Below are 27,658 nucleotides of genomic sequence, written 5' to 3' on the forward strand. Positions count from 1 at the left end.
TTGAGGGTCATTGCACATTTTGATAGTCTCTACCCAATGAAACATCTTCCAAGTCATTATTACGTTTTTCTCCATTTTGTACATCTACGTATTCACTTATTCCTGCTCCTTCAACTTATTGATAAGACTAAAAAAATCTGATGCCCATAATTGGGTAGCACTGTTCGGATTTCACAAACCAGATCAAATTAGGCCTGTTGCAGGGATCCTTTTAGCATAGGTCTACTGCACTCTAGTGGTGGAAAGACTCATAGGATGCCATATGCATTAAAAAAATAAAATCTGTGTTAACATCTTCTAAATCTCCTGTCTGTAACGTAACCTAACCAGAACAATAAAACTTCGTGGTTAATTATTAGTTCAGTAGGCTAGTCCAATATTTGAAGACCTATGGCCTCCATCTGAAGTAATTAAACCTTTTTAGGGTAGCATATAGTTTAAAGTTTGAGGAGAAGTCTGTGAAGACTGCCGCTGTCCCGTGAATGACCGCGGCCAGAGCAATAGCCACTATGAACACACAACTCCTCCCTACGGGGGCTCTCCAGTTTTGTACTGCCCATCAGTGAAAACGGCGACTTGATAAATGGTCAGTTAAACATAGGAAGTCAATGTTGAAGATATCTGGTCATCATATTTGCTTTGTTGACATTGCCGTACGGTGACATTGCATTGATGATGTGCCATTCAAAAAGAACTCTTCCAAAAGGAGATCGTGTCGAACTTCTCATCTTTGTGGTGATGACCGGATTCCTCTTAGTCGGGCCTCAAGAAGCAACAGCATTTCCTATATGGAACTTTGAGGTAGGTTATTGTGTAACGTTCTCTTCCTAATCGGTCTCGGGTAGTTCGGTGGTCCGAGTGGGCAGTGCAGCTCCCGGTTCTTATATAAGTCCTGGTGTCTCACTTAACTTTTTTTAGTTTTTCCCCCCGTTATATTCTCTCGATCGAATAGCGCTGTAGTATAAATATCTTAGGCTACGCCTGAGCGCTTATTGTATTTTATTCTGACCGTTATAAAGACTGCATTCCTTCGTATTCAAACCCTTTAAGAGGGAATAACCCTGGCAACAACTCAGGGTTTTGGATGTATAAATCAATTCTGAGAAACGACTTCAATGTCAAACGTCCTAAACAACATCTGTCGATACTAGTTGGCCCAATCATTCAGTATCCTACAACCTACCATTACGTTCAATGATCGTTAAACCTAATTACTAAAATTTCGAAAACGTACTGTAGCTGGTGTCACGTGGCATAATCTATCCATGTTATAGCATGTGCACACGAGCAGGCTATGGTCTAAAAAGGTTTTTGGAGTGGTAGGCTGTAATTGTACCCTTTTGTTTATTCTGAAGAAAAATATGGCTTCAGTGATTGATCACCCCACCCATTCTTATAATGATGCCTACAGTCATTAGTTAAGTGGTAGAGGAAGTAAAATTATTCACATCTTAAAATGCTACAGGTGATACATACATACATCTGCCAACTTGTTAACTTGTATGAATACCTATGAAATGTGTAAAGATACATAACTAAATATTTACTCCATCAGAGGATAAACAACCAATTTAGCCCTGATTTTAGCTACTAGTTTCTTGTGGCCTACACCAAGTTTTTCAGCCTAGTCCTTTTTTAAGCCCAGATTCAGTACTCAGAACTGAGCCACATACAGGCCATAATATAGCACCAATTTAGCTCTGACTGTCAGGCCTGGGCAAGCACTGGACTGTGTAATATGCAAAACTCTTGGCTGAGTTAAAGGGGACCTATTGTGCTTTTCCCGTTTCTTCCTTTATTTTAGGGTATTACATAGCTTTTTGTACATGTGAACAGTCTGCAAAGTTACAAAAGCCCAACGTACACACCAGAGGGAATAACTCTCTCCCGCAGTAACCCCTTTTCTCAGCTGCCTGAAACATTTTGTTGGAATTCCAGACATTTTCTCTGTGATATGATGATGCAATCTCGTAACACAATCCTTAGGAGAAAAGGCGACACAAACAGAAGGGCAAACAAAAGGACAACCAACATCAGCAAAAAAGACAGAGTCATGGTTCAGATCCACATGACCAGCTCTTTACCATATTACCACGGCGGATCTCTTCAGAAAAAAAGCCAAATCCTTAAACTAATGGAAACTGGGCTCCACCAGCAAACCAGTGGTCATTAGTCAAACAAAATGTTAAAAAGTTAGTCCACAGCTCCACAATGTGAAGTGTCCAAACTAACACCAGCAGACCATGCCTGGGGCCAGCACTCAGCTTCAAATCCAGTGGCTACACAAAGACCCAGGGAAGCATTAGGGCATGATTATGGCATCTCCAGATGTGAGATGTCAGATTTGAGCCCGATCCAGAACCTCTGTTTTTGACTGCCTAATAACATAAAATAAAATAAAAAAATAATGTTATTAGTGTCAGTGGTGTGCGAGACATGACTGTATCAATATTTAATAGTTGGTAAGACAACAGATTACTTCAGCGCCCATCCGAATCAGTTAAAGATTTGTGCATTTAAATGCCTTAGACTCAATGAGAAAATATGCGTTCTAAGCGAAATCCAAACTCTTCTTTCTTCTCCAATTTTTGCAAATTTCAGTGTTTTTCTGTTTTTGCAATATATAGCTCTCGAATACAAGAAATAGTGTGTGTGGAAAAGTGTGTGTCTATTTAGAAGTTTGTTTTCCACAGAGTTTTGATGGAGAAGAATCAGGACTCTCCTGATGGTTAACAGTCCAGCCAACACCCCTGCTCGTCACCATCAAAATCTATAAATTAATTTTGTGTTTTTTTATGTTATCATTTTGTACTTTTCCATTGAAAATACCAACTAGGGTGATGTCCAGATATTTCGTCTATAGGGGGTGCTGCAGTTGACACATTTCAATAGCTTGTTAACCGGTAAATTAAAAGATTATAACATTTTTATGACAAGTTACCCTGACCCTAGCTCGTTACACTTGGAGTGGCGCCACCTAGTGAACAATGTTCAAAGCAAAAACCTAGCACTTCACTAGCTAATTTCTTGTGATGTAAAGGTTCAAACTTCATGAAATTGTACACCCTCCATCACTACCACAACACATAAAAGGCCCAAACCTTGTACAGTAATTAGACTAGAGTGCTGTGGGAAAGAGATGAACACACATAACGTACACATGTCATTACTGCTTAATATTTCCAAAGCGCTGCATAGACTACATCATAATGGGTGCTGTAAGAAAGAGATAAACACATAACATACACATAGCAATACTAGTTAATATTTCAAATAAACTACACTTACCTGTCTCCTTACAAAGAAACAAAAGACAACAACAAAAAAGGCAAGTCAAACTTAACAGCTTGCATGTTGCACTTGGGATCCGTAAAGCCCTCCTACGAGTGCAACACGGACTGCCTGGACTGCCTCCATCTTAAGGCCATAGCGGCCATTGACAGAACGGTTCACACTGCCCTGTAAGAGAAATAAACCAAGTTAGAGAATACTTCAAAATTTCATAAAAGAAAAAAAAAGAATGGGTGACCATTATAATAATAATATTGGCTTACCTTTTCCATATTAGTTGAAGAACTTGACAGGTTAATATCCAAAAAAATATTTTTGCAAGGAGAAACTGGCTTTCGCATGTGTTAAATTTTATCCAAAGTTGAAATTCTAATCTTTGTTTGGGGTTGGTTGCCAATGGCAAATGGCAAAGTAGAATTTAGAATGTTCATGATGTAATTTAGAACTCAAGTTATGGCCTATTGGAGTGCCATGTCCAAGTCAATTTTTCAAATAATAACTTTTATGTTTGTATAGCACCTTTCTGATTATAGCCCAAGGTGCTTTACTGAATTATTACAGAAAATAGCAATAAATACAACAAAGCAAAAAAATAAATAAACAAACAGAAAAAATAAAACAGATACGTGTATAATAAAATATAAATAAAAATATAATGGGTACACAAGAATACTACAAAAGTTGTATCATATCATTTAGAATAAGTTAACAAAATGTACTCCTTAAAGTAACACATCTGACCAATAATACCAATCAGGCAATAGGAAAGGCAAGTTCATAAAATGTATTTATCAGAGTGTAGAATGTCCACTGCTTTAATGTATTTATCACCGTACCCATGACTGACATAACTGACCACCTCAAATTAGTCCTCTGAGCAACACAATGGCCCTTTTAAGGGCCACCCCAGCATTGCTGGCTGTGTGGGTGTGTACGCATGTCTGTGAGTGTGCGAGGGTGCTAGCGTAAGCTAACCAAACAGCGTTTAGGAGCTAGCTAGCTAGTAAGCTTGCGTAAGCTACTGTAATTTATCCTAACCCTGGTAAAAATCCATTGATAATGTGTTTCGATTACGTTATTTACTACTAGCGAATACATACACCGACATTGCTCCACCACAAGTGTAATTTGGGTACTATTAATGTTGAAGAGCAGCGTTAAAAGTGACACAACATTAAAAGTCAGACAATCAACATCGTTACTCAAGGACAAATAAAGTCCTGGTATTATCATTAATTAATATTACTTCCGTGAGTATGGATTGTTTCTCTGTTTCTGGTCAGGTGGCTAGTCTTAACCAATCATTAACTACAATTACTTCCGGGTATATCGATCCTCTACCCTTCCACCCATGGTCTACCAACATCCTCTGCGTTCTTAAAACACCCACAATCCTATGCGCACATATCAGAGCCTTTAAAAATAAAGTACAGCAGAATTTGAAGGCAATGACACACACCTGTATTCTCTTTAGACTGTTCCATTGTTTGTTCTCCGAATGCTAGGTAAGACTCTTGTTGGTGTCTTTTTATTTCGTCTTTTAATGTGCTATTTGTTGGCAATCCAAATACATTAATATACTGTACCTTATTGTTTCGTGTTGATCTGGTGTGACTCCTGTAGGCAATCTACAGGTATCAAATATGTCACGTAAGCACAGGAGTATGCGCCTGTCCATCATCCGCCAGACCTCAGGGCTGGCCCTATAGGGGTTTCAAGGGATGTAGACACACCTGGGCCTAGTCTTTTGGTCTCGGTTTGCAGGTATAGAGTACTTTGAATAGGTAAGGTGGAGGCTTATGTGCTCTTATGAATGGTAACTTGGGGACAAACCCGTAACTCCACACTAGATGGACAAACAGACATTAAAAGTTCATTGTGGGTATCAGTATTCAAATCTGACATGGAACAGACCATTGTTGAAGTAAAATAAAATATATTTTTTTATCGGGTTGATTTGCAGCACAGCTATTTCTATGGTAACAGTGAACATAACTGAGGTTTCGCCTCACCTGAATATTCAGTTTAAGTCTTTTGACAAAGTGATTGACTGTTCATAATACAGCCATGTATAGCATTATGGTGTCATCCATATAGACTCCATTTATCTTCCCTAGTGCTTTTGTCTCATCCTATGTCTCTTCCCTCTTGGCAGCATTCGTTTATGCTTTGGTCCCTGGAAAGCACGTTGACATAGTGTTCATTACTGCTTTCTATATTACATCAACTATATAAGTCAAACTGAAAATTAATTTAATTAAAATCTCTTACCAACAATCCTATTACATTCTGCAAATGTATTGTATTCATTGTCATTAGATTGTCATTTTGTTCTGAAGGGAAGAACTTCAGGACGAAATATATGTGGTGTTCAATTATAAAACAACCTTTTCAACTAAGGAGAAAACATTTAGTTTTGTTGTTTCAATTAGTATAGTTAGTAACGACCTTACATTTAGTATGTTTAGTAACGACCTTACATTTTTGTCCAAGGAAGAAGTTCATAGCTCTGGTGTTTTGATTATTGGGATTCGCAAAGATGCCCGTGCACATGTCCTGCATCTGAATAGGATCAAGAGATACACCCTGACCCCCGAGAAGCTGAAATGGGACAAGTTCAAGCTCACCTACAAGTAAGCAAAGTTGAACATAACGAGAGATTGATTTCCTGTGGCTCATCTGCTAATCATTCTCCGACAGGTATTCTTCAAAATGCAGTCATCATATTCATCTTTCTCCACCCCTTTATGAATTGAATTGAATACATATTTTACGCAGATTGATATCATTCCCAAGGAATTTGATGAATGCCAGTGACACACGGTGGGGCATAGCCAAGGCCTTCAGGATGTGGAGCGATGTGTCACCCTTCACCTTCAGAGAGGTACCATCTGTTGAAGAAGCTGATATCAAGATTGGTGAGAAAATTAGGAAAACATGATGGAATTGAAAACATAAAGGATTTTTTTAAATGCATAAAGCATAGGAAGAGCGTTACACTGCAAAATACCTCTCATATCATGTTATACACAATTTCTACTCTGCTCAAGACACATCTATATACATACTTTGTACCAACCTGTTTACCCGTAATGTAAAAGAATGCCATTGTTGACAGAGTTTCCTGCTTCACAGTTCTGCTTACCATATTTCTGCAGTCCTGCAGTTAATCCTTGTTAACATATATATATATATGTTAACAAGGATTAACTGCAGGACTGCAGAAATATGGCATATACATATGCATATTTTTCGCCAGTTAATTAGTAACTCACACAGTAGCTCTGCCATGTAAAGCATCAATGGGTCTGTCTCTGTCTCCCTCCCTCCCTCCCTCCCTCTTTCACATACAAATTCCATGAATGTATTAGGTAAAAAAAACATGGGATGGACAACACATTTTCATCCACACTCAATCTTTCATATCGTTAAAGTAACAGATGTCATGTATTCCCACCTGGCTGCGCTAACTACCATAGTGGTCGAAATCAGCCACAAATCAATTCAATATATCAGTCTCATAAAATATATTAAACTATCAATTTGGAAATCAGTAATTAGTAATTAAATGAATGACTGCAACCAAAGTTACCTCATCAATAGTGAGTAAAGGTTGATAGTCTTAGGAGTTCTGAATAGAAGAGGTTTGCAGCATTCATTCAATAAATGAATATCAACAATAAATAGCCCAGCATATACAGTCAAAGCATTTATTCACAAAATTATCAACACACACACAAATAAAACACACAATATGTACCGTAAATCCTCAAATAAAGACCGGGATTCAATTAGAGGTCGGGCTTCAGATAGTAGCCGGGGGCGTGGTCGATACGGACAAATAAAGGCCGGGCCCCGAATATAAGCCGGGGGTAAAAAAAGATACCGGTAGCATATTGTAACAAATCACGGATGCATGGAATATTTGTTATGGTTACTTAATAAACACTAAACACAACACAATGTCAAAATGGCACGGGGTTTATGCCCTGGTACAAGTTATCACGAAGAGACTGTGCTACCGTCACACACCTGTATAAACTCAGTCCCAACACAGAATAACGACATGCAATGAGAACAATAAGGAACATTGTTAAGGAACATCGTTGAGCGCTAGTGCATCACATAGAGGAAATTATGCGCCCGCCGCACGGCATTTTGGGGCGACTATTCCGGCACGTTACAATATTTTACTGTAGCCTACCAGAATCAGTCCATCAGCACAAAGCAGACATCACAATTTAATTGAATGCATTTCATAAATACATGTTCTCCTCATGTTGGCTAATTTCATGACTGTTTGCAATAAAAAAAAGAAATGTTTCAGCCTACAAGGCGAATTTGTTATTATACAGTTACTTGCCTAAACGATAGAAGACATTCCTCCAAAATACCTCTTTTTAATGATTTTGTTGCCGTTTCTGATTTCCGCTAAGAAAAAGATGTTCTTCAGGCTAATAGAACTTTAACGTTCCAGGTGTTGTGTAGCAACCCATTACTTGCTGACTTCAAGTAACAACGACATTCCGCTACGTTAAATGACCGGACTTCTTGCGGAATTATATGAAAGATGTGAATTAGAATTGCCAATGACAACGGTCATTAACTTTTCGCAGTGGTGAATATCAAGAAATGACAGACCTACTAACGTTGGGGTGCCCCATTCAAATCAACAGAACTTTTTTGAACATTCTGAAGAGCCGGTAAGAAATAAAGACCTGCCCCTAATACAAGCCTGCCCCAAATACAGGCCGGTGCGCTGTGCAGCCTAAGTAAATAAAAGCCCCGGCCACTATTTGAGGATTTACGGTAATCTAACTAATGAAATAAAGGGGAGTGTGTGTGTGTGTGCGTGAGTGCGTGCGTGCGTGTGTGTGTGTGTGCGTGAGTACGCAAACTTGTGTGCTCCAGTATGCACTGTAAGGTGAGCGCCAGAAAGAATGTGTGTGTGTGTGTGTGTGTGTGTTACTTTGTTCAGTCACCGTAGTTCCGCGTGCATGTGTGTGCACGTTTGTGAACATACATGCGATATGAACAAAGTCCAGGTACCCAAGCCTCAGCAGCAAAATGGGGGAACTCCACCCTAAAGCGCATCACATGTGAAAAACTAAATAAATAAATAAATACATGAAAACATGCAACCAATAATAAACATGAACAAAAGGCCAAATAATTGAACAGAGACCATGTGCACCTGGATCTGTCAATGAAGCCAATCCTAAAGCAAACTGGAGATGAGAAAACTCAGATGCATGCAGTTTTACTGTTATATTACAGACCAGTCTACATTTAACAGGCAGTTCCATTTATATTACAGAATCTTGCAATGCTGTCCATGTTTTATGTATCGCAGTAGGGCTCTCACAAATGCCCATTTGATCTTTATTCTGCAATTAAAATTTCAGGCATTTAGACATAGGAGAATCGATGCAACAAGGTCTCCCACTGCTCTCTTCCGATGTGCAATCCTTTCTTTCCTTCTGTCTAAAGATGGCAGAGATGAGTGAAATAGATTTGACTGTTCAGATCAAATGAAAATGTCATTATGTCATTTACTTTATGTCTTTTGAAGGCTTCTACCCAGTGAACCACACAGACTGCATCCAGTCATACCTTCACCACTGCTTTGATGGGATCACTGGGGAACTGGCCCATGCTTTTTTCCCCTCAACTGGGGAGATCCATTTTGATGATGATGAGTACTGGATCTTGGGGAACATGCGATTCAGTTGGAGAAGAGGTCAGCATATCTTGGCTGTCATAACTTACTGCACATGACTTTTCCCTTTTAACTGCAATTTACAGTTATGCTTATTCACAATGTGTTTATTTAAAGTTGTACAGATGTACATGTACAAAGTTACGAGCAGCATATTGTGAAAGCCAATGGGTTTATTTTGGGAAAGGAAACTCAGTAAACCAGTTAGGTTTGATAGAATGTGAACGCTCATCACAAATATGTCATGTTTTCTTCCACAGGGGTGTGGCTCACAGATCTGGTCCATGTGGCAGCTCATGAGATTGGACATGCCCTTGGTCTCATGCATTCCCAGAATCCTAAGGCCCTGATGCACCTGAACGCTACACTGACAGGCAGGAAGACTATTACACAGGATGAGGTTTGGGGCCTCCACCGACTCTATGGTTTGTTTTGTCTTCTGTAATACAATATAATGAGCTTTTGTACATAATGTTACCATGGGAATGGCCGAGCTGTTCACAGTACCTAAAAACAGCAGAATATGCTTAAATGGTGATGCACTGGCTGATGTTTGATGCAGCTTCAAGTGTTCATTTGCTAAGCATCTATAGATGTAATCTATTTCTTATGTTTGTGAAATACCAAACAGTTTTGACTTCCAGCATAAGGATCGTTTCATGCCCACTCTCTTTGAGCCTCCAGCTACCTCCCAAATCTTCATGAAAAACATCAGTCTTTGAAAACTGCCCTCCTAATATTTTTTTGCAGTGGATTTAAGTTGAACAAAATAATGTTTTTTAAATGCATTGAATGCCTTAAATGCATACGGTTTCAATCAGCTCTATTAACTAAAAGAGCATGTCTCATAAAGCCCCTTTGTACAGGCTCATTGCAACATTGTCCATTGGGAATATGTATGTACCTGTATCTGTCATGGGAAGTGGAATAAGTAAATGGTTGTTTTTTTTATTTTGAGGGCAACTTGACAGTGCAAGACAGTATTGTTGACTGAACTCCGCTTTCCAGACTCTCAGTTTCCTCATGGTTTGTGGTGTTACGTCTAGTGACGTTGACTGAGTCTGAGGTGAAGATGTCCGCAAGGGTTCGGGGCTGTGATTGTTTGAAATGCCAGACTCCGGATTTCAGTTATTGCTGTGGATAGGACACTACATACGCCTCCAATGCTTGAAATATGTAAACATATTCTAAAGCTCTGGCACCTGCAAAACCCTGTTTTTCATAATGGTACGTCCCAAGAGACAAAGGCTTTCAGCTCCCTCTCTCTCTATTAATGAGGTGCTTGGGCTTTTGCAGTTTCATATGTGCTTGTTGTAAGACCACAGCACATTTATTTTGCCGTCTTTGGATTTATCATGATGATGTTTATCATTTATAATTATTATGTTGCCAAACTGTGTTGTTGCAAAACAACATATAGAGCAAAAGTAACAATAATGACAGTGACTTATGGGTAATTGCACCATGGAAAGCTGGTGAAGTCTGCACATCCAGTGGACTCTCAGTCTGTAGGAAGTCCAGGAGAGGGGTCAGCCTTGGGCCCTTGCGGACTCTAAGGAGAAGGAGCGCATAGAACCCGTGAGTCTGTAAATTCTCTGAAGTCCACAAATCCAGATTGGGAAAATTTAAAGAAGATATGTGCAAATAAAGTAAAGTAGATATAATCACATGAAAATAAATTAAAATGCAATACATACAAATAATAAAACAAACAGAAACAGAATACTTTTGACTTCAAATAAATACATTCAAATGAAAATAAGTGAAAATAAAGACAAACATAAAACAACAAACAGCTGAGAATACCAGTTCAACAGAAAATAAAAGTGTTTGTTTTACTATGTTACATTTGCAGTGTATTTAGATGGCGAAACGTGTATAAAATCCAGTGTTGAGCACTAATGTTTTATAGCTGCATGTTAATATTTTAGACAAATGACTTGTACACACTTATCTTTGAGAGCAACAGTAAAACATTATATTTGCAAAAACTTCAGCACCATTAATAGGCCTAATAAAAGCAACCATGAGGTCATGAAAAACATGTGAACTTTTTTAAATGGAATTTACAGATTGACACTCTACTGGCTCAATATTGAGATGCCCTTCTGCTAGTTGAAGTTTTACTATTTGTTATTATGACATGGTGGAACATATTAAAACTGCTTTTAAATCTGTGGCAATCTCAAGTAACTAATCTTTATGATGATATTAATTCATATCCTCCCTTCTCCAACACCTTTTCCTTTGTCTCACGGCTCCTGTCTGTAGGGTGTATGGATAGGCTGTTTATATGTGCTGCTTGGGCTCGGAAGGGCTACTGTGAAAGTAAAAGAAAACTCATGCAGAAACATTGCCCCTCAAGTTGTGATTTTTGCTATGGTAAGTAATGAAGCCCCTTGTTCTACCTTACACTACTTAAACCTCTGATTCTTTAATCTAGAAATTCCAGCTTTTTTGTCTTTGATTGGTTGGTCTGTTATTTGGATTTGTATCAATAATTCCCATTCATGTGCCAGAACTACTGGGATTTCAGAGAAAGTCGCGGGCCTTAGAGGTCAGCTGTGTAAAACTACTACTAAAGCTGCTGCTGGTACATTGGCTATAACTGACTAATTCCATTGTCAAGTAAGAAATTAAGTCTTATGTAAAGCCGTTATTCAAAAGAACATTTGTTTATAGTTTAATTGTAGAGATCATAATGTCCATAATGAGTAGACGTTCACAACATTCTAGCCATGAAACACAATAGTGTAAAACTGCACAATTTATTTTGTCAACACAATTTGTGAGACAAAAATATTTGATTCGATTGGTTTCTGTCATTCTACTGTGTTTCTATTTGTCATCAGAAATGTGAAGAAAATGGCTTTTATATCTTTTAAGGATCCAAGCGTTGAATGGTGACTTGGGTGTGGGGATGGGTCTGTAATGAGAGAGTTGTTCTGGAACTTCCACTCACTCACTCATTATAGAACAATCAGTTGAGTTCACTCTGTAGGGAAGCAGACGTTAAAGGTCCATTGTGTAAGATTTAGTGACATCTAGCAGCAACATTACAGATTGAAACCAACTGAATACCCCTCCGTTACTCCTCCTTTTCCAAGTGTGTAGGATACTACCCCTCCGTTACCCCTCCTTTTCCAAGCGTGTAGGATAATACCCCTCCATTACCCCTCCTTTTCCAAGCGTGTAGGATAATACCCCTCCGTTACCCCTGCTTTTCCAAGCGTGTAGGATAATCTAGCCATCGGTTGCCTTTCTAGAGCCAGTGTTATGTTTGGCCCGTTCTGTGCTACTTCCACATGATGGACTCCCTGGAAGAGGACCCGCTCCCTATGGAGATATGAAGGGCTCATTCTAAGTACTGGTTATTTTATAGTGCATTGATTTCATAGTGCACTATTAGCAGTTGAGAATTCGAACAGCACTACAAAATGTACCATATCATGGACTACTGAGTGAGTGGACATTCTGAACAGAGCTCATGTTTTTCTCAATCTTGGCCTGGAAGTATGTGAGGAGACCTTTGCAAAGGTCTGGCATGAACAGTAGTAGGAAGATGTCAGTGAACTAAATCAGATTAACTGTGGTGATTTTTTTTGTTGTCTAGCCCAAGGAATATTTGCTTTTGATGAGATTGACCCCAGGTGAAATCTTTTGTCCCTTATAGTACATTATTAACCCTACAGCACAGCCAAACACTCTTTGGAAACTGTAGTCTAACATTTGCTCTAGCATATGTTTTTATCCAAAGCCAAGTTTTGTAGGATTAAAGTGCCAGATGGGGAAGGAATTTTCCTATGAAGACCTCCGTGAAGTTGGCACCCCATATGATGAGAATGTGAATAAAAGTATTTTTATGCATTTGAGCATCGCTTGTGCACAATACGAAATGTGTGCTTAAACCATTTTAGAGAAATGAAACGTCAGGTTATTTATTTTATGATGTGATGTCACCCAGCACCCCATTAAGGTCCAAAATACCTCAAAGTAGTCTGCTTCATTTGTGCACACAGTAAAAAACATACGTGTTATTTCTTAAGTTATGAAATGATCTTTGATGTGTGCCGTCACTCAGCACCTCATTAGCGTCCAAAAGACTCCAAAGTAGTTTGATCCGTTTGTGCACATAAAATAAAAATTTGTGGTGCCTATATTGTGTTGTCAAGTGTCTAGCCCAAATTTATTTTATGGAGTTATCTGCGTAGGCTAACAAAAGGTGCTATGCTGGAATCCATGGACACTTCAGTAAACTAACACTGACTACATTCAATGGCGCTGTTGTTCTTCACCGTTTGTCATGTGGAGACACCGACCGCTACGTGTGGTGAGAGAACGGAGCGAAGAGTGATGCTGGGACATTGAGGAAACATCGCTGCCTTTGAAGACAAGGCCAACACTACAACTACACTAAGGACAGTGGACCTCATTCCTGAACGCAGTTAAGATAAAGTTCAGAAGAAATTTCTTCTTAACTCCACTTACGAAGTTCCCGGGACAATTCTGGCCTTCCTGAATGGTTTCTCATCTGGGATTGGATGAAAAAGGACCTAACATGGAAAGGACAAATAAAGGGACAAACGCTCCCATCCTCAGTCTTCCCGGTTTGAAAAGCATCACTAAATGCGCAATCGCACCGTATATAAACCGCATTAGGGTATTGTATGTCATTTTACAAAACAAACCCGCCTGTGACTGCACCTGTGTATTAACTGCAGTTTAAGAAGCTGTGGTGCGAGCTCTATTAGCCATTTAAAAGTGGCAGGGATGGGCATTTCAAGCAAAAATACTACACCTACACCCTTTAACCTAAGACATTATAATAGGAAAAAGTAGAAACCTATGTAATAGTAATAGTCACTGCTGACAGCGGTGTCAAGCATTTCTGGCTATAAAAAGCACTTCTCACAAACCATTTGAAGCGTGGTTCTTCAGACGCAACTAAACCCATTTTTGGAGAAAAATCTTCGGCACAACTGATAACAAAGGTAGGTGTTTACACATCTTTCATCACATGTTAACTAGCGAACAACATTCATTTCTTAACTATAATTGCCCACAGAATTCTTAGTTTCTGGTTTGGTGTTTGGCTGTCATTACAAACTAGTTTTCCGTAATTTAATTCTTGTATAAACGCTAATGTTGTTAAACTTGAATGTCACTTTGCCTAATGCCTAATAATGAGCTAATTTCATTAAGGCTAACTTAATGGAACTCAAAAAGTTTCCATTGAAAATATTGTAAGCCAGCTCTTTAACAGATTTGCTAAGAGACCTGGGAAAGCTAATATGAGAACATTTCATTTTTGCTTAAAGTAACGTAACTGTTCATGGTGAGCTAGAACTGGTGTTCCATGTGACAGAATTGTATGAACTCTTGAAATGTAAAGATGCAACACAATATTTTATGGACGTTATTTGGCCTCCTTCTTCAAATGAAAATGCAATTGGCAGTTAAATGTGCAAATTGGTTATGCAATAAGAAAATACATTTTGGAGTTGGCAATTCAATATGCAATTTGGTCATGCTATATGAAAATGCATTTTGCAAATGCCATTGCAATCGTCAATGCAATTTCCATTACTTGGATTCAAAATTTAATTTCTACATTTGTTTTTTGTAGTCTTTTACATTTACACGTCACCACACTCTTTTGGCGTCAAAATTTAAATTCAAATGAATTGCCAATTGGAAAGTACATTTTAATTTGAATAAAGTGGCCAAAATACTTCCATTTTGTTTTAGAAATGTTGATCGATGTTATTTGTAAGGTTGCTGAATTTAAAGAACAGTTTTTGGGAAAGAGCCAATTGTTGTCCATTTCATGGAAATGCTGGTGTGTCTTTTCTCCCCCTTAGGTTAACCTTAGGAGAGGGCCCCCTGGGAATCTTAGCAATATACAGGGACTGTCTGTAGCCCACGCCTGGGAAACAAAGTAGCACACCAACCAGGGAACCACAGCCCATGCAAAACAGATCAGGACATGCCTCCCACTTCAGTCCACTCCTCCTCAGTATGGGTACCTGAAAGTGTCTCCAAGAACTTGCATGCAATTGTGTGACACTGTTCGTTCAATTTTTCACAAGTCTGTTCTTTACTCTGATTAGTCCGCCCATCTTTCCCATTTGTTTGCTAATGGTAAGCCCACGTGATGCAAGTGTGCATGCCAACTGTGGAAAAGATCCCCTTTTAAAGATCATTGGAATTACTTTCTGTAAGCCCAAAGGCTATAATCGTGCCAACAATTGATATCTCAGGACCCATCATGTTGTACAGAGGTTTTGCAATAAGCAATTTGGTGAACAGGTTGGTCATAATAATGTACTTCCTGCCCTTTGCAAAAGTAGGAAGTGGTCCTATCAGATCAGCTCCTAATACAGTCCATAGCTAGGACACGTTAATGGGCTGCAACAGTGGGACCACTGTTTTACTAAGCCACCCTGTGCCTTTACGGATCCAAGGGATGCCATGCAGCTGTCACCAGCTGTGGACGCCATAGTGCAGTGCTGCTCAGCTCAGGTTCTCTGGTTGCTGTGCTGCTTTGCTTGCCACAAGACATTGAAATCACAGAATCCTGGTCGTAGTATCATGTAGTATTGCATTGAAGTTACCCGTCACCGCCAAATTCTGCCTGCATCAGAATCAGAATCAGAATCAGAATAGTATTTATTTATTTATTTAATAGCATTTCGCGGGTTGGCCAGTGTTAATGTCAAGCCCTGCATATATCCCCACAGAAAGGTAAGGAAAGTTTAACAATATAGAGTATGCCATACATTAACATATTTGTGTTGTGATGTAATGTTCAGTTACAATGTTCATTGTTTATGTTATTAGCGCGCACCTTATGATGTTACCTAAGCACTACCTTTGATCATTTGCTGCTGTTATGCATAGGCACATATAATATTATGTAAAAATATATTTGGATCTCTTCTCCTTTTAAAAACAAGTAACATTGTTATGTAGAAACACAGGGTATACCAATGTATACCACAACTGATGGACCATAGGTACTTAGTCTTGTAATAATTGGCTTTCTTCCAGCTCATTTCCAGCTCATGACAGGCCTTTAATACAAACCACTTTGTAGTTTGTTTTTGTATTAAGTCTGCGCTTTGTAGTTTTGTTTTTGTATTAAGTCTGCAGAATTGAACACAGGCCTCATATTTGTATTTATTTTGTCAAGCTCTTACCATGTTTCAATCATAATAAACGATTCAAGATTCAACATTTGTTTGATTTTGGACCATTTTGTTACAGATTTATTACCACAGTAAATGGTGGATTATTGTTTACAAACAACTTGGAAACTAATAATTGTATCCACTTATTACCAGTCTGTAAAGTAAAGAACTACCATTTTATTACTACATTAAAAATCTTACTACATTTAAAAAGTATTCGCATATTAACTACAAGATACTGCCATTTTGTTTCTGACTTGTTACCACAATCAATGGTGGATAGTTGTTTAGAAACAACTTAAACAATAAGTAATTTGTGGGTTACTATGATTTTTGATGGTACTGTGATGCAAGTATTGCATGTGTATCAATCCCTGCATAAATCTCCACAGTAGGGTGGATACTACCCACCAAGATGTTAAGTGCTACTCCAGTTGATTTCTGTTAAACTGTATTAATTTAGCTCTCCTGTTATTAGAGATAATCAATGTACCAAAATTATCTAAATCAGAATATATATATATTTTTTTGTAATTATATTGTCATGTAAGATGAGAGTTTGAACACATCACATCCAAATTAATATAGCCAATAAAAATCAGTGACAAATTTGAATGTTTTCACTTCAGCCAAGGCCCTGTTCAAGCCTGGGCTAGAGGCAACCCTTTACCACTGTGGCCCTTCACCACTGCCAAAAGTATTGGTCCATCCTTCTCTAATGTCATGGTGAGAAATGTAGGAGAACAGAAAATAAAACCCTTTTACTGTTTATTGAAAAAGCTATAAAAACAGACTATTTCAGTTACACATCTTCAAATAGATATTACATTTGTTGGGCTATTGCTTGGGAATCTTTCACAGCAGCTAAACCTCTCAATGTATTTGTGAGGACTTAACTGGGGTTGTCAGTTGGACACCCTCCTTCATCTGTGTTTTGTACAGTTAGGCCCACAACACCTCTAGAAAGCTCAGCCGTACTCCATACCCACAATATTAGAGACAAGCCCACAGACACCTCAAGATACACCAGTGCCATTACTGAAGATCTTCCCTCAACTACCATACAACCAACACTATGGCAAATCCAACACATTCTTTGACTACTTTTTGATTATTTGACAGTGATTTCAGATAAAAATACAAATATGACATAGAAACTACTAAAGGTGCAGGCCATGATTCCAATCCAATACACCTTTTATCACATTCAGCAAAGTAAAGTGACTCGGACTGAGCCATACACTATTCCAGCCAATCAACAGGTTGCTTCAGGAGCATGGAAGGGAAGGGTGTAATTTTACTGGCTGTACATTTCTAAAACGTTTAGGGTGTAGGGGATGTAGAACCATTTAGTTATAGATAGCTCATGTTTGAATGTGTGACTTGAAGTTACCGACGGCAATTAGCAAGCTATGCCTGTTGGTAGCTAGTGCTAATAGCATAAGAGTACGGCTATGTCTCAAACCGAGCACTTGTGTGAACTAGGGCGTTCACACTGACAGAACCTGCAGAATTCAGGGCACTGAAAGTACCCGGATGGGCTCTATCCACGCCAGACTGTTACGTCATGTCCGTCTTTCGAAAAGCCAAATAATACGGCTCAGAGTCTTCCGGTTTACTTCCTAGTAACTGTCAGTGAGACTTGCAAGCACAGATTACAGCAGAGTACTTCAACAAAGTAACGTTACATAATGTATAGGCTATATCGAATCATGATTGATGAGCCGTATTATTTAGCTTTTCGAAAGACGGACGTGACGTAACAGTCTGGCGTGCATAGAGCCCATTAGGCTACTCATGGCTACATATGAACACGTTCTAGATCAGGGGTCTTCAACCTTTTTCAGCCCAAGGACCCCTTGGCTGAGAGAGACACTGAGCAGGGACCCCCACCCCCGCCGCCCCAAATTTGGGCCTGATATTCATATAATTTATTTGGAACTAAGTGTCAGTCACACACAAACACTCCCCTACACATGTTTGAACAGAATTACAAATCATCTGTGACACACAACTCGTTTAAATTTATTCTGTTTATTATTGACATCTTTTGAGAATTCATCATTCATGTCTTTCGCAACAACATTCTCCCTATGAAGCATGCAGTGCGTCATACATGGCTCTTGCACCGTCTGTGCACATCGCGACACATTTTGGCCAGGGTATATCATGTTCACGGAAAAAATTGTTGATCACTTTGAAAATCTTTTTACCTCCAGGCAGCTGCTTACAGAATAGAAATTCCTCCTGCATCTCATTTTGGTCGACAAATCACAAAAAAGCTAAAAGCTGAGCGTCGTTTGACACATCGGTGGATTCATCTAATTGTAGTGCAAAATAATCTGCCTTCGGGAGTTTTGCGACTAGTAGTGCCCTCCCATCAGCTGCCAATTCATAGGGCGGGCATTGGGATGCTTTTCAGTTTTTTTACGTACTCATCCTTCCCAAACATTGTTTTGCACATATCACTAGCTGTTGCCAATATTAAACTTTCCACATGGCTGTTTGGTCTGAGCGACACATAATGCAACTTGGTAAGAGGCTTTTAAAGCTAGCTCGCACACTTTGGCTGATTGTCTCATCAAGGTCTGCTGGCCCTCAAGATTTTAAACGGGAAATATTAAATGTTTTTTTTTTTCTTTCAAGTGAGCACGGGTTGTCTTTGAGTGTCGTTGCAGCTTTGATGGTTTCATAGGTTCGTTTGATAGCACGGAAGAGCAAACCACGCACACTGCTAATTCTTCACCATCGGTCTCTTTGTAGGTGAAGGCAAACTTCAGATAATTCTCTGAATATTTACGTGTCTTTTCCCGTTTGCGCTTTTCGCTGTTCATGGAAGGGGTGTTGGCATCCTCTGAAGGTAGATCATCTGAACCGCCATCAGTGATGTCTGACGAGGAGCTTTTGTTCCGAGAAATTACAAAACGATCAAGTATTTCAAATTGTATGGTTATTGCAGGTAACGTCTTTTGGCACCAGATAGCTAAATGTAGCTAAAAGTGCATATGTTGCCATTATGATCAAATTATCGCGTGAAGACTCATGGGTAGCCTATGTATTATTTTTAAGGAATAGAAAGCAATTTTTACATTCTGTTTATGTTTATGTAGTCTTGGACGTTTTTAATTTTTGGAAGAGGGAAAAAATGCTTCAGATGAAATCATTTGGCGGACCCCCTGCAGTACCTCCACGGACCCCCTGGGGGTCGCGGACCCCCGGTTGAAGACCTCTGTTCTAGATCAACATTCCATTCCCCACGTTCCGCTAGCTAGCTAACATAATAACATTAATATTTAAACTAAACGAGCACTGATTCACAATATCTTTTGCCAAATTTTCATGGATATATTTAAATATGTCAGTTGGATAGAAACCCAAATGATGTGTGTCTGACCATGGTAGGCAGTCCATTTAGCAAAGTTGCTCAAAACTAATCCTGGGAGTAATTTAATGAAGATAATGGAGAGACAGCAAGAACAAGGCAGCATTCAATGTCAAAGTCGGGGACCTGTAGGGAACCATAACTAACTTCTGTCAACAACCATTTCTCATATGACATCAAAATCATCAGTGTTGTGCATGAACGCGTTCAAAAGAACGCGTTCATTGAACACGTTCATTTTTATGAGAACGATGAACTGAACGCAACTTCATGACAAATAATGAATTTGAACGGTGAACACGTTCATATTATCTGAGGTCAAGCGCCACTGAGGTCTAGCTAAAACATTACGGAATGTTTTCCTTCTACTGAGGAAAGACGCTGTCTAAATCGAATGCTTGTACCATGTCGTTGCTCAGTACCTGTTAAAAAGGCCATAGTAATTATTTGTTAAATTGCCCAGACAGACCATGTTTAGGGTAAATTACCATATTTGGTAATTGCGTTGGTCATGTGACTCCACTTCTCACGGTGCAATGTATTGATATCGCTACACGGCATATTTAGATGGAGTAGCAGTTAACTTCGGGCATATTTTCACATAATTTAACGTTGCACTTTGTTGAAGTTGTGTGCGTCCATGTATATGTGAGTTTGACTGTGTACCTGTACCTTGTCATTATGTGTTTGTTATAGTTTAGCTTTCTCATAATTGTTACGAGCACTGTAACTTAATTGATCTAGCATGATGCACTGTTCGTGAACTCGCTTAGCATAAGCTGCTAATGTACAAATACGAGTGTTACAGGGTTTACCTATGCTAACTTTTGAGCGGTCTTTCATTTAGTGTACATGCCCTTGTTGATCTGAGATTAAGCCAGTAGCATGTCATTGCTGAAGAGGTTAAATTATTACCTTTAGTTTCCTGTATAATTCATTATTTAAATGGTACTACAGGGCTGTGTATTAATGTATATTTTCTGTTTGTACTTTACTTTCACACACACACACACACTCACACACACATACAAACATAAACCCACCTACAATGTATCCCATTCATTGTTGTTAATGCAATACAAAGAGTGAAGAATCAAACTGATTATCAGAGTCTCCATTCTTTTCCATTCTAATCGGATGACCCTCAGTGATTACACATTTCCTGATCCCCCTCTGTAACAGTACCCGTATAATTTCTGCGATAGCCTACCTAAACCAACTAACTTGACTTCGCCCTACATTAACCATGAATCATCGCACACACATGTGTACCAAACAAGCAACGTATTCCAAGGCAACAGCTCTCGGTCTCAATATAAAAATGGCAAGTGAAAGCGAAAACAGAGACGCAGACTCAGCGAGTACATCCGATCCACCTTATTATTATGTGCGGGATTTTTACACACTGTCTGATAAAGTTTCCGACAGTAAAAATCTCACCTTTCTGTGCAAATTATGTCCTCCTCAAAAATTAGCAATAATTAAAAAAAATAAATGAAAATGAACTGAACTATGAACTAGTTCAGAATTTAAATGGTGAACTATGAACGTGAACGATTCATGTTTACTTGTATGAACTGAACTTTGAACTAGTTCATGAGAGGTGTGAACGTGCACAACACTGAAAATCATATACTGAATTGTGCATAATATGCTTTTAATAGCATAAAATATTTTAGGTTTGAATTCTCTTTGAATTGTGTGGCCTCTTGAGGGCCTCTTGTGCTGTTTTCATTCATCTTAACATTCCTCGTTGTGATCATCTTAGGTAGGCCTGTGTTGAAAGAAGGGAACTGTTTTGAGTGAAGAGACTAATGATGGGAAAGGTTTATATGATTTTATTTTATTTGATCTCTCTGTACAGAGTTTCCAATCCCCACCCCTGCCCCCACTCCCCTCCCTGCCAGAACCAAACAGAAGCTTGTTGCGGAGGGAAAGACTCTCACCTTCCGCTGTGGAAAGAAAATCGCAGCAAAAAGGGGCAAAGTGTTGTAAGTAGAACTCCTTGTTTGAAATACTGGAGAGAGTAATTAGACATATGTGTATGGACAGTGCCTTGAAATTTTTTTTTTCACGTTTACAAATGATACACATATTTTTTTCAAACAGCATTTTCATTGTGAACAGTTATGCTCTAACGTATTTCAAAATGCAAATTGTTATTTGTCTACTAAAATTAAGAATAAAATATATAATTAACTAAAATTCAATAATTAACTGTCAGTCAGCATTTGGTTAGCTTAGCTTTAGAACTGTACCATTAAACTGGACATTTGGTTAGCGTAGCTTTAAGCCCAATTTATGGTCGTCTATTTACGCAGACACGGAGAGCCCTCTCCGTCGTTGTAAACCCTCTCTGAGCACCTCTCCGTGGCCTGACGTGCACCTCCCAAGTTTTGTAACTATCCGTCTCCGTCAATCCGTCAATACATCGCTGTTTACCTTGTGGGTAGTAGCATGCTAACATTAGATAGCTTTCTCAGAAACCTCGCAAATCCCATCAGACGTATTTTCAGTTACAATAACAGGGTTTTACATTGTACAGTGTCTGTTTCTCGGTAACTTTAAAAAAATCGAAGCCAAAAAAAGTCTTTTATGTACAAATACGACCATCTACAGAGTTTTGGACCGTCGGAGAACCATAAGTGTTCACGAGTCCGTCGAAGCCCTCCGTCCCTCCCTCCAGTTACGCAGTCGTAGAAGTATATTTCGGCCATTAAAATGGATATTTGGTTAGTGTAGCTTTAGAACTGTACCATTAAACTGGACTTTTCAGGGGTTTAACATGCACCTGTGCATGAACATGATTATTGTGTAAAAGAATGATACACTGCTAAACTGTCTGGAAACCGGAACCATACAATCCCCCGACCATACAATGAAAGAATGCCACTGAAGGATATAATAATAGCATATTGATATTTGCGTTTGGTTGCATTGGTGCTATAGAAATAACATTGGGCCTCATTCTCGAACGCAGTTAAGAAGAATTTAAGAGGAATTTAAGAGGAATTTCTTCTGAATTGGATTTAGGACAACATTTGGCATTCATGAAAGTTTTCTCATCTGGGATTTGCTCTGAACTTCAGAAGACTTTCCGAACTCGAAATAGCAGTCGTAACTCGGCCAGAGTTTTCTCAAATGCCCCATGGGCCATCTTGTGGTTTTTTGAGGAATTGCATTTAAGAAAACTCTCCGTGTTAATGAATTTGTGAGAAATCGTTGGTGATTGCGTTCACATCAACTCTACAGATCCTCGGATTAAAGTATCATTAACAATTACGTTTCACATGTAGGCCTAAAGTCATGATTCTACGAGGCACCGTGATGTCATAAAATAAATAAAAGGACTACACCGGAATGCTGCGCTCGTCTAGTGAGCGTCGTTTGGCACTGCCGTCTGTGCAAGTACGGCAATCCAGAATTTTCAAGTAGTTCCACGTTGGTGGAACGAACTGCCTAGCACTACCAGAGCAGGCGCGTCCCTCTCTACCTTTAAGAAGCTTTTGAAGACCCAAAGACCCGAAATTTCCTATTTCGTTTTTCTATTTCTTATGTAAAGTAGTATTTATTGTTACACTAGGTCTCTATTGCTCGTAGCTTGACTGTTCTATCCCTTGTACGTCGCTTTGGACAAAAGTGTCTGCTAAATGACTTAATGTAATGTACACGAACACTGCAAATGTAAGTGAATAAATAAATAAGCACTAAACTCAATCACGTTGATATAGCTATAGTGGAATAGAATGGACACATCTACATCCTGCAACAGTCCATCTCTGCACCGTTCAAGTCATAGACATATATAGTTGAAGTTAGATCTGCGTTAACTCGACGGTGATCGCTAGGCGCTTTGACATGACTCGTTTACGAGTTGCTTTCGTGTAGATTCGGTCGATTCCGACTGCACACGTCACTACGGTTGCGTGCCCTTATAAGGAGCTGGCAGGGCGTGTATGTATGCAAATTCAGGAGCACGAGAACGCGCTTTCAATTTAAGAAAACTCTTCCGGGGGAGCACAGCCCAGAAAACTTCTGCTGCGTAGGACCACACTTTCAAGCGTGCATGAATTTGGCGGATGTCTTTTGCTTACGTTGTTTTTCCGAAGCCCGTAAGAAACATTTCAGAAGAAACTTCAGAAAATGTTCGAGAATGAGGGCCATTGAATTGAATTGTTTTGAGACATGAACAATATTAGATTTACGCCACATGGAACACTTTGAGGATTAACCAAAACGTTCTATTTGGAAAAAAACCTTCTCTCATATCTGAAGCATGCACCTCCATACATGCTTCAATGTGGACGTTTTAAAACAATGGCTTCTTACTACCCTCCTATGGAAGCCAGTTTCATGGAAAGCTGTTGCACCTGCACTCTGCACTCCAACCTCTGAACTTTGTAGATTGTCCAGAGAGATGGCTGGACTCTGGAGGTCCCCTTCACCAGTTCATGTCTTCCTTGGATGCTTAGTTTTGGGGGACAGCCTTTTCTACAAAGCGTCTAGGATGTGTGATGCAACATCCACTTTCTTCTTCTGGATCCAGTGGTAAACATCTAAACACTTCCTCTGGATCCAGTGGGGAACATCTAAACACTTCTTCTGGATCCAGTGGTAAACATCTAAACACTTCCTCTGGATACAGTGGGGAACATCTAAACACTTTTTCTGGATCCAGTGGTGAACATCTAAACACTTCTTCTGGATCCAGTGATGAACATCTAAACACTTTTTCTGGATCCAGTGGGGAACATCTAAACACTTTTTCTGGATCCAGTGGGTAACATCTAAACACTTCTTCTGGATCCAGTGGTGAACGTCTAAACACTTCTTCTGGATCCAGTGGTGAACGTCTAAACACTTCTTCTGGATCCAGTGGGTAACATCTAAACACTTCTTCTGGATCCAGTGGTGAACGTCTAAACACTTTGTTGTTGTTGTTATTTTGTTTTCCTCACTAAAGAATTTGAATCATTTTGTGTCTTTAGTCACTCAGTCAAACCCCTGATCAAAATCCTACTGAGAATATGTGGCACTACAATCCAGAAGTGCCATTCCACTAACCTAGAATATCCATATACATTCTACCAAGTGGAATGGGGAAATATTACTGTGCAAAACTTGCTCAAACAATGTGCAGACCTAGCACTTCCCCACTTCAAAAGACATAATGCTGTTATAGCAGCAAACGGACTCTTTGCCAAGTATTAATGGATAGGGGCTTTTGCAAGCAGTACATTTAGGATTTGTATTTATTTTTAATTGTAGACATGCTGATTAAGAAAATATGTGTAGATATCTTTTGGAAACCAACAAATGGTGATGAAGTGGTTGAACACTTTAATAAAATTTCCTCAAAGTCCCTTGTCTCCTCCCACCCAAACTTGAAATATGCCACAAATGAATACATACGTATGTCAACTAGCAATGGACAAGGGATGTCAAAGCACTCTGAATGGCAAGTTCAGTCTTGTTACCTTAGCAAATCATGCTATAGCATATTTGTATGATCTTTATATTATATTATAGGATATTATAGGTCTGTTGGACCTGTGAAGGTTTCTGACAATCTTTGTCATTGTTTTTGGTCGTCAATTGATTTCCATAATAGATGCATAGATTTGCATTAAGGCATTATATTTATATATATATCGTGATTAATTGAAATTAAATGTTTTAATCGATTAACAAACATACTTTTAATATAACAAATTAGGATTAGCTAACACAATGTGCCACAGGAGTAATGGTTGCACAAAATGTGGCCTTTGTGCCTGTTCAAAAATCAACTGTTTTCAGCTCCAGTAATAAATCACAACATCAACTACTTCTAGACTATAAATCTGATCAATTTAATGTTGCAGTGGGAGAATGGTAGTGTTTATATGCCCTCATGACTATGCATAAAGGTAACATATCATGATTGTGTATTTGGTCTCTGCAGCTGGTATAAGGACGGGGAGCTGCTGGAGTTCTCCCACCCTGGTTACATCACCCTTCAGGATGGCCATATCAGCATAGTTGCTAACGCAATCAACGAAGGCACATACACATGTATCGTGCGGAAGAAGAACAAAGTACTAACCAACTATTCATGGAGAGTGCGTGTGCGCTTCTGAAGGGCACTTCATTTGTTGCTTATAGAAAACACCAATCACAACTGGGAATGTGTATGATTCACCAGACATTTATAAATAAATTAACAGAAAAAAGCCCAGGTTCCAGGGAGTCTTTTCAGTAGTTCAATTGCAACTGAATGATGAATGAATAGATATAGTTTTTGTGTCCACTTTCTATGATTGTTTTGCTTCTCAACTTTACAGTAATTCTTTGCCATTAATTTATGAGGTCACATTTATATGAGTTTATGATATTTTGGATCAAACCTGTATTGACACATACCTATTCCAAAAATACAGTGGGGCAATTGGCTATCTCAGCTGCGCTTTAAAACTGTACTACTTGAACCGGACATTTTGAGTTTAAAATGCTGCTGTGTGTTGAACAAGATTGCTATTTAAAACTAGCATAGGTTCAGCTGATTCGCCGCAAAACCATCTGGAGACCAGAAGTATGAGACCCAGACCATATAATGTCCAAGAATGCCACTTAATGAATGAAGTTGGATCCTCAGAAATATCAATATAATAGACACGTTTTTTTTCCAGAAATAAAGAATATACCGTCATCATTGCAGTGTTTGAGAATCACAATCTGTTAATTGGGAATCATTAGCCTCAGATATTGCATAAACTTGATCCTGGAAGGGCACCAAAGTTGGAATCCTTAAATTTAATGTAGTATCCTAAGTGAATGGGGTTTGTGATGTCGTAGCCTAAGTGAATGGGGTTTGTGATGTAGTATCCTAAGTGAATGGGGTTTGTGATGTAGTATCCTAAGTGAATGGGGTTTGTGATGTCGTAGCCTAAGTGAATGGGGTTTGTGATGTAGTATCCTAAGTGAATGGGGTTTGTGATGTAGTAGCCTAAAAGTGAATGGGGTTTGTGGTTGAATGTCAAATTCAAATGGTCGATGAATCAATATTCCCAATGGTACTATGAAGCATTACATAATCCAAGTAGGGTAACACTTTATTTGGATAGTTATTAGTTGAGATTCAACAATTCAGCGTATATGTGACAATTGATGAACATATGTTCATATTCCCAGAATAATTTAATTACAGTGCATGAAATTCCCTGTATTGTTATTCCTTCGTTTCTTATACTTCTTCTTCTTATTCTTTGTACCGACTTCTGCGCTTAATTCAGCTTGAACCACTTAACGTAGAAACTTAATTCGAACTCTGTCGCATAGGTCTTGTGAAGGACACTTATGCTATGTATTTTTCATTTTTCTAAACTTTATACTTTTTAAAATATTAAAGAAAAACTAATACAAATTTTCCCATTGACTTACATTGGGCCATTATGACATCATAATAGGGTTATTAAACTGGCTTGCACCTGTGCTTCACTGACACCTGTGCCAATTCCAAGGAACCTCTTCTCTCTGTGCCTCTCAATTCAACTGTAACTAGGAACATTAAGAGACACCTTCCATTCTCTACTTTTTTTCTCTCCATCTTTCTCTCCATCTTTCTCTCTATCCCTCTCAGTCTACTTTCTCTCACACTCCATCTCTCTGCTTCACTCCATTTTTCTCTCCTTCTTTCAATATTTTCCCTCTTCACTCTCTATCTCTTTATCCATAGCCACTCTTGTTCACTCTTCTTTCCTTTCTTCTTTCTTTCTTCCACTCTTATTTCCTTCTTCCACTCTTCTTTCCTTGCTTCTTTCCTACTTCCACTCTTCTTTTCTTCTTTCCTTCTTCCACTCTACTTTCCTTTCTTCTTTCCTTCTTCCACTCTTCTTTCCTTCTTTCACTCTTCTTTTCTTTCTTCTTTCCTTCGTTCACTCTACTTTCTTTTCTTCTTTCCTTATTTCACTCTTCTTTTTCCTTTCTTATTTCCTTCTTTCACTCTTCTTTCCTTCTTTCACTCTTCTTTCTTTTCTTCTTTCCTTCTTCCACTCTTCTTTCCTTCTTCCACTCTTCTTTCCTTATTTCACTCTTCTT

The 27,658-nt window shown here is 38.9% G+C and overlaps 1 protein-coding gene across 1 annotated transcript; it reads left to right on the forward strand.

The window, feature by feature from the left end:
- The first annotated feature begins 396 nt into the window (after positions 1–396).
- On the forward strand, positions 397–26,273 carry mmp23ba (matrix metallopeptidase 23ba). The gene is made up of 8 exons (XM_012820759.2): positions 397–801; positions 5,785–5,924; positions 6,070–6,209; positions 8,864–9,031; positions 9,271–9,435; positions 11,282–11,392; positions 21,447–21,573; positions 25,527–26,273. The coding sequence occupies exons 1-8, from the start codon at positions 673–675 to the stop codon at positions 25,699–25,701; spliced, it is 1,155 nt and encodes a 384-aa protein (XP_012676213.1). The 5' UTR covers positions 397–672; the 3' UTR covers positions 25,702–26,273.
- The last annotated feature ends 1,385 nt before the right edge of the window (positions 26,274–27,658 follow it).

The sequence above is a fragment of the Clupea harengus genome, chromosome 4, assembly GCF_900700415.2.
Source record: "Clupea harengus chromosome 4, Ch_v2.0.2, whole genome shotgun sequence".
In the NCBI taxonomy this organism is placed as follows: domain Eukaryota; kingdom Metazoa; phylum Chordata; class Actinopteri; order Clupeiformes; family Clupeidae; genus Clupea; species Clupea harengus.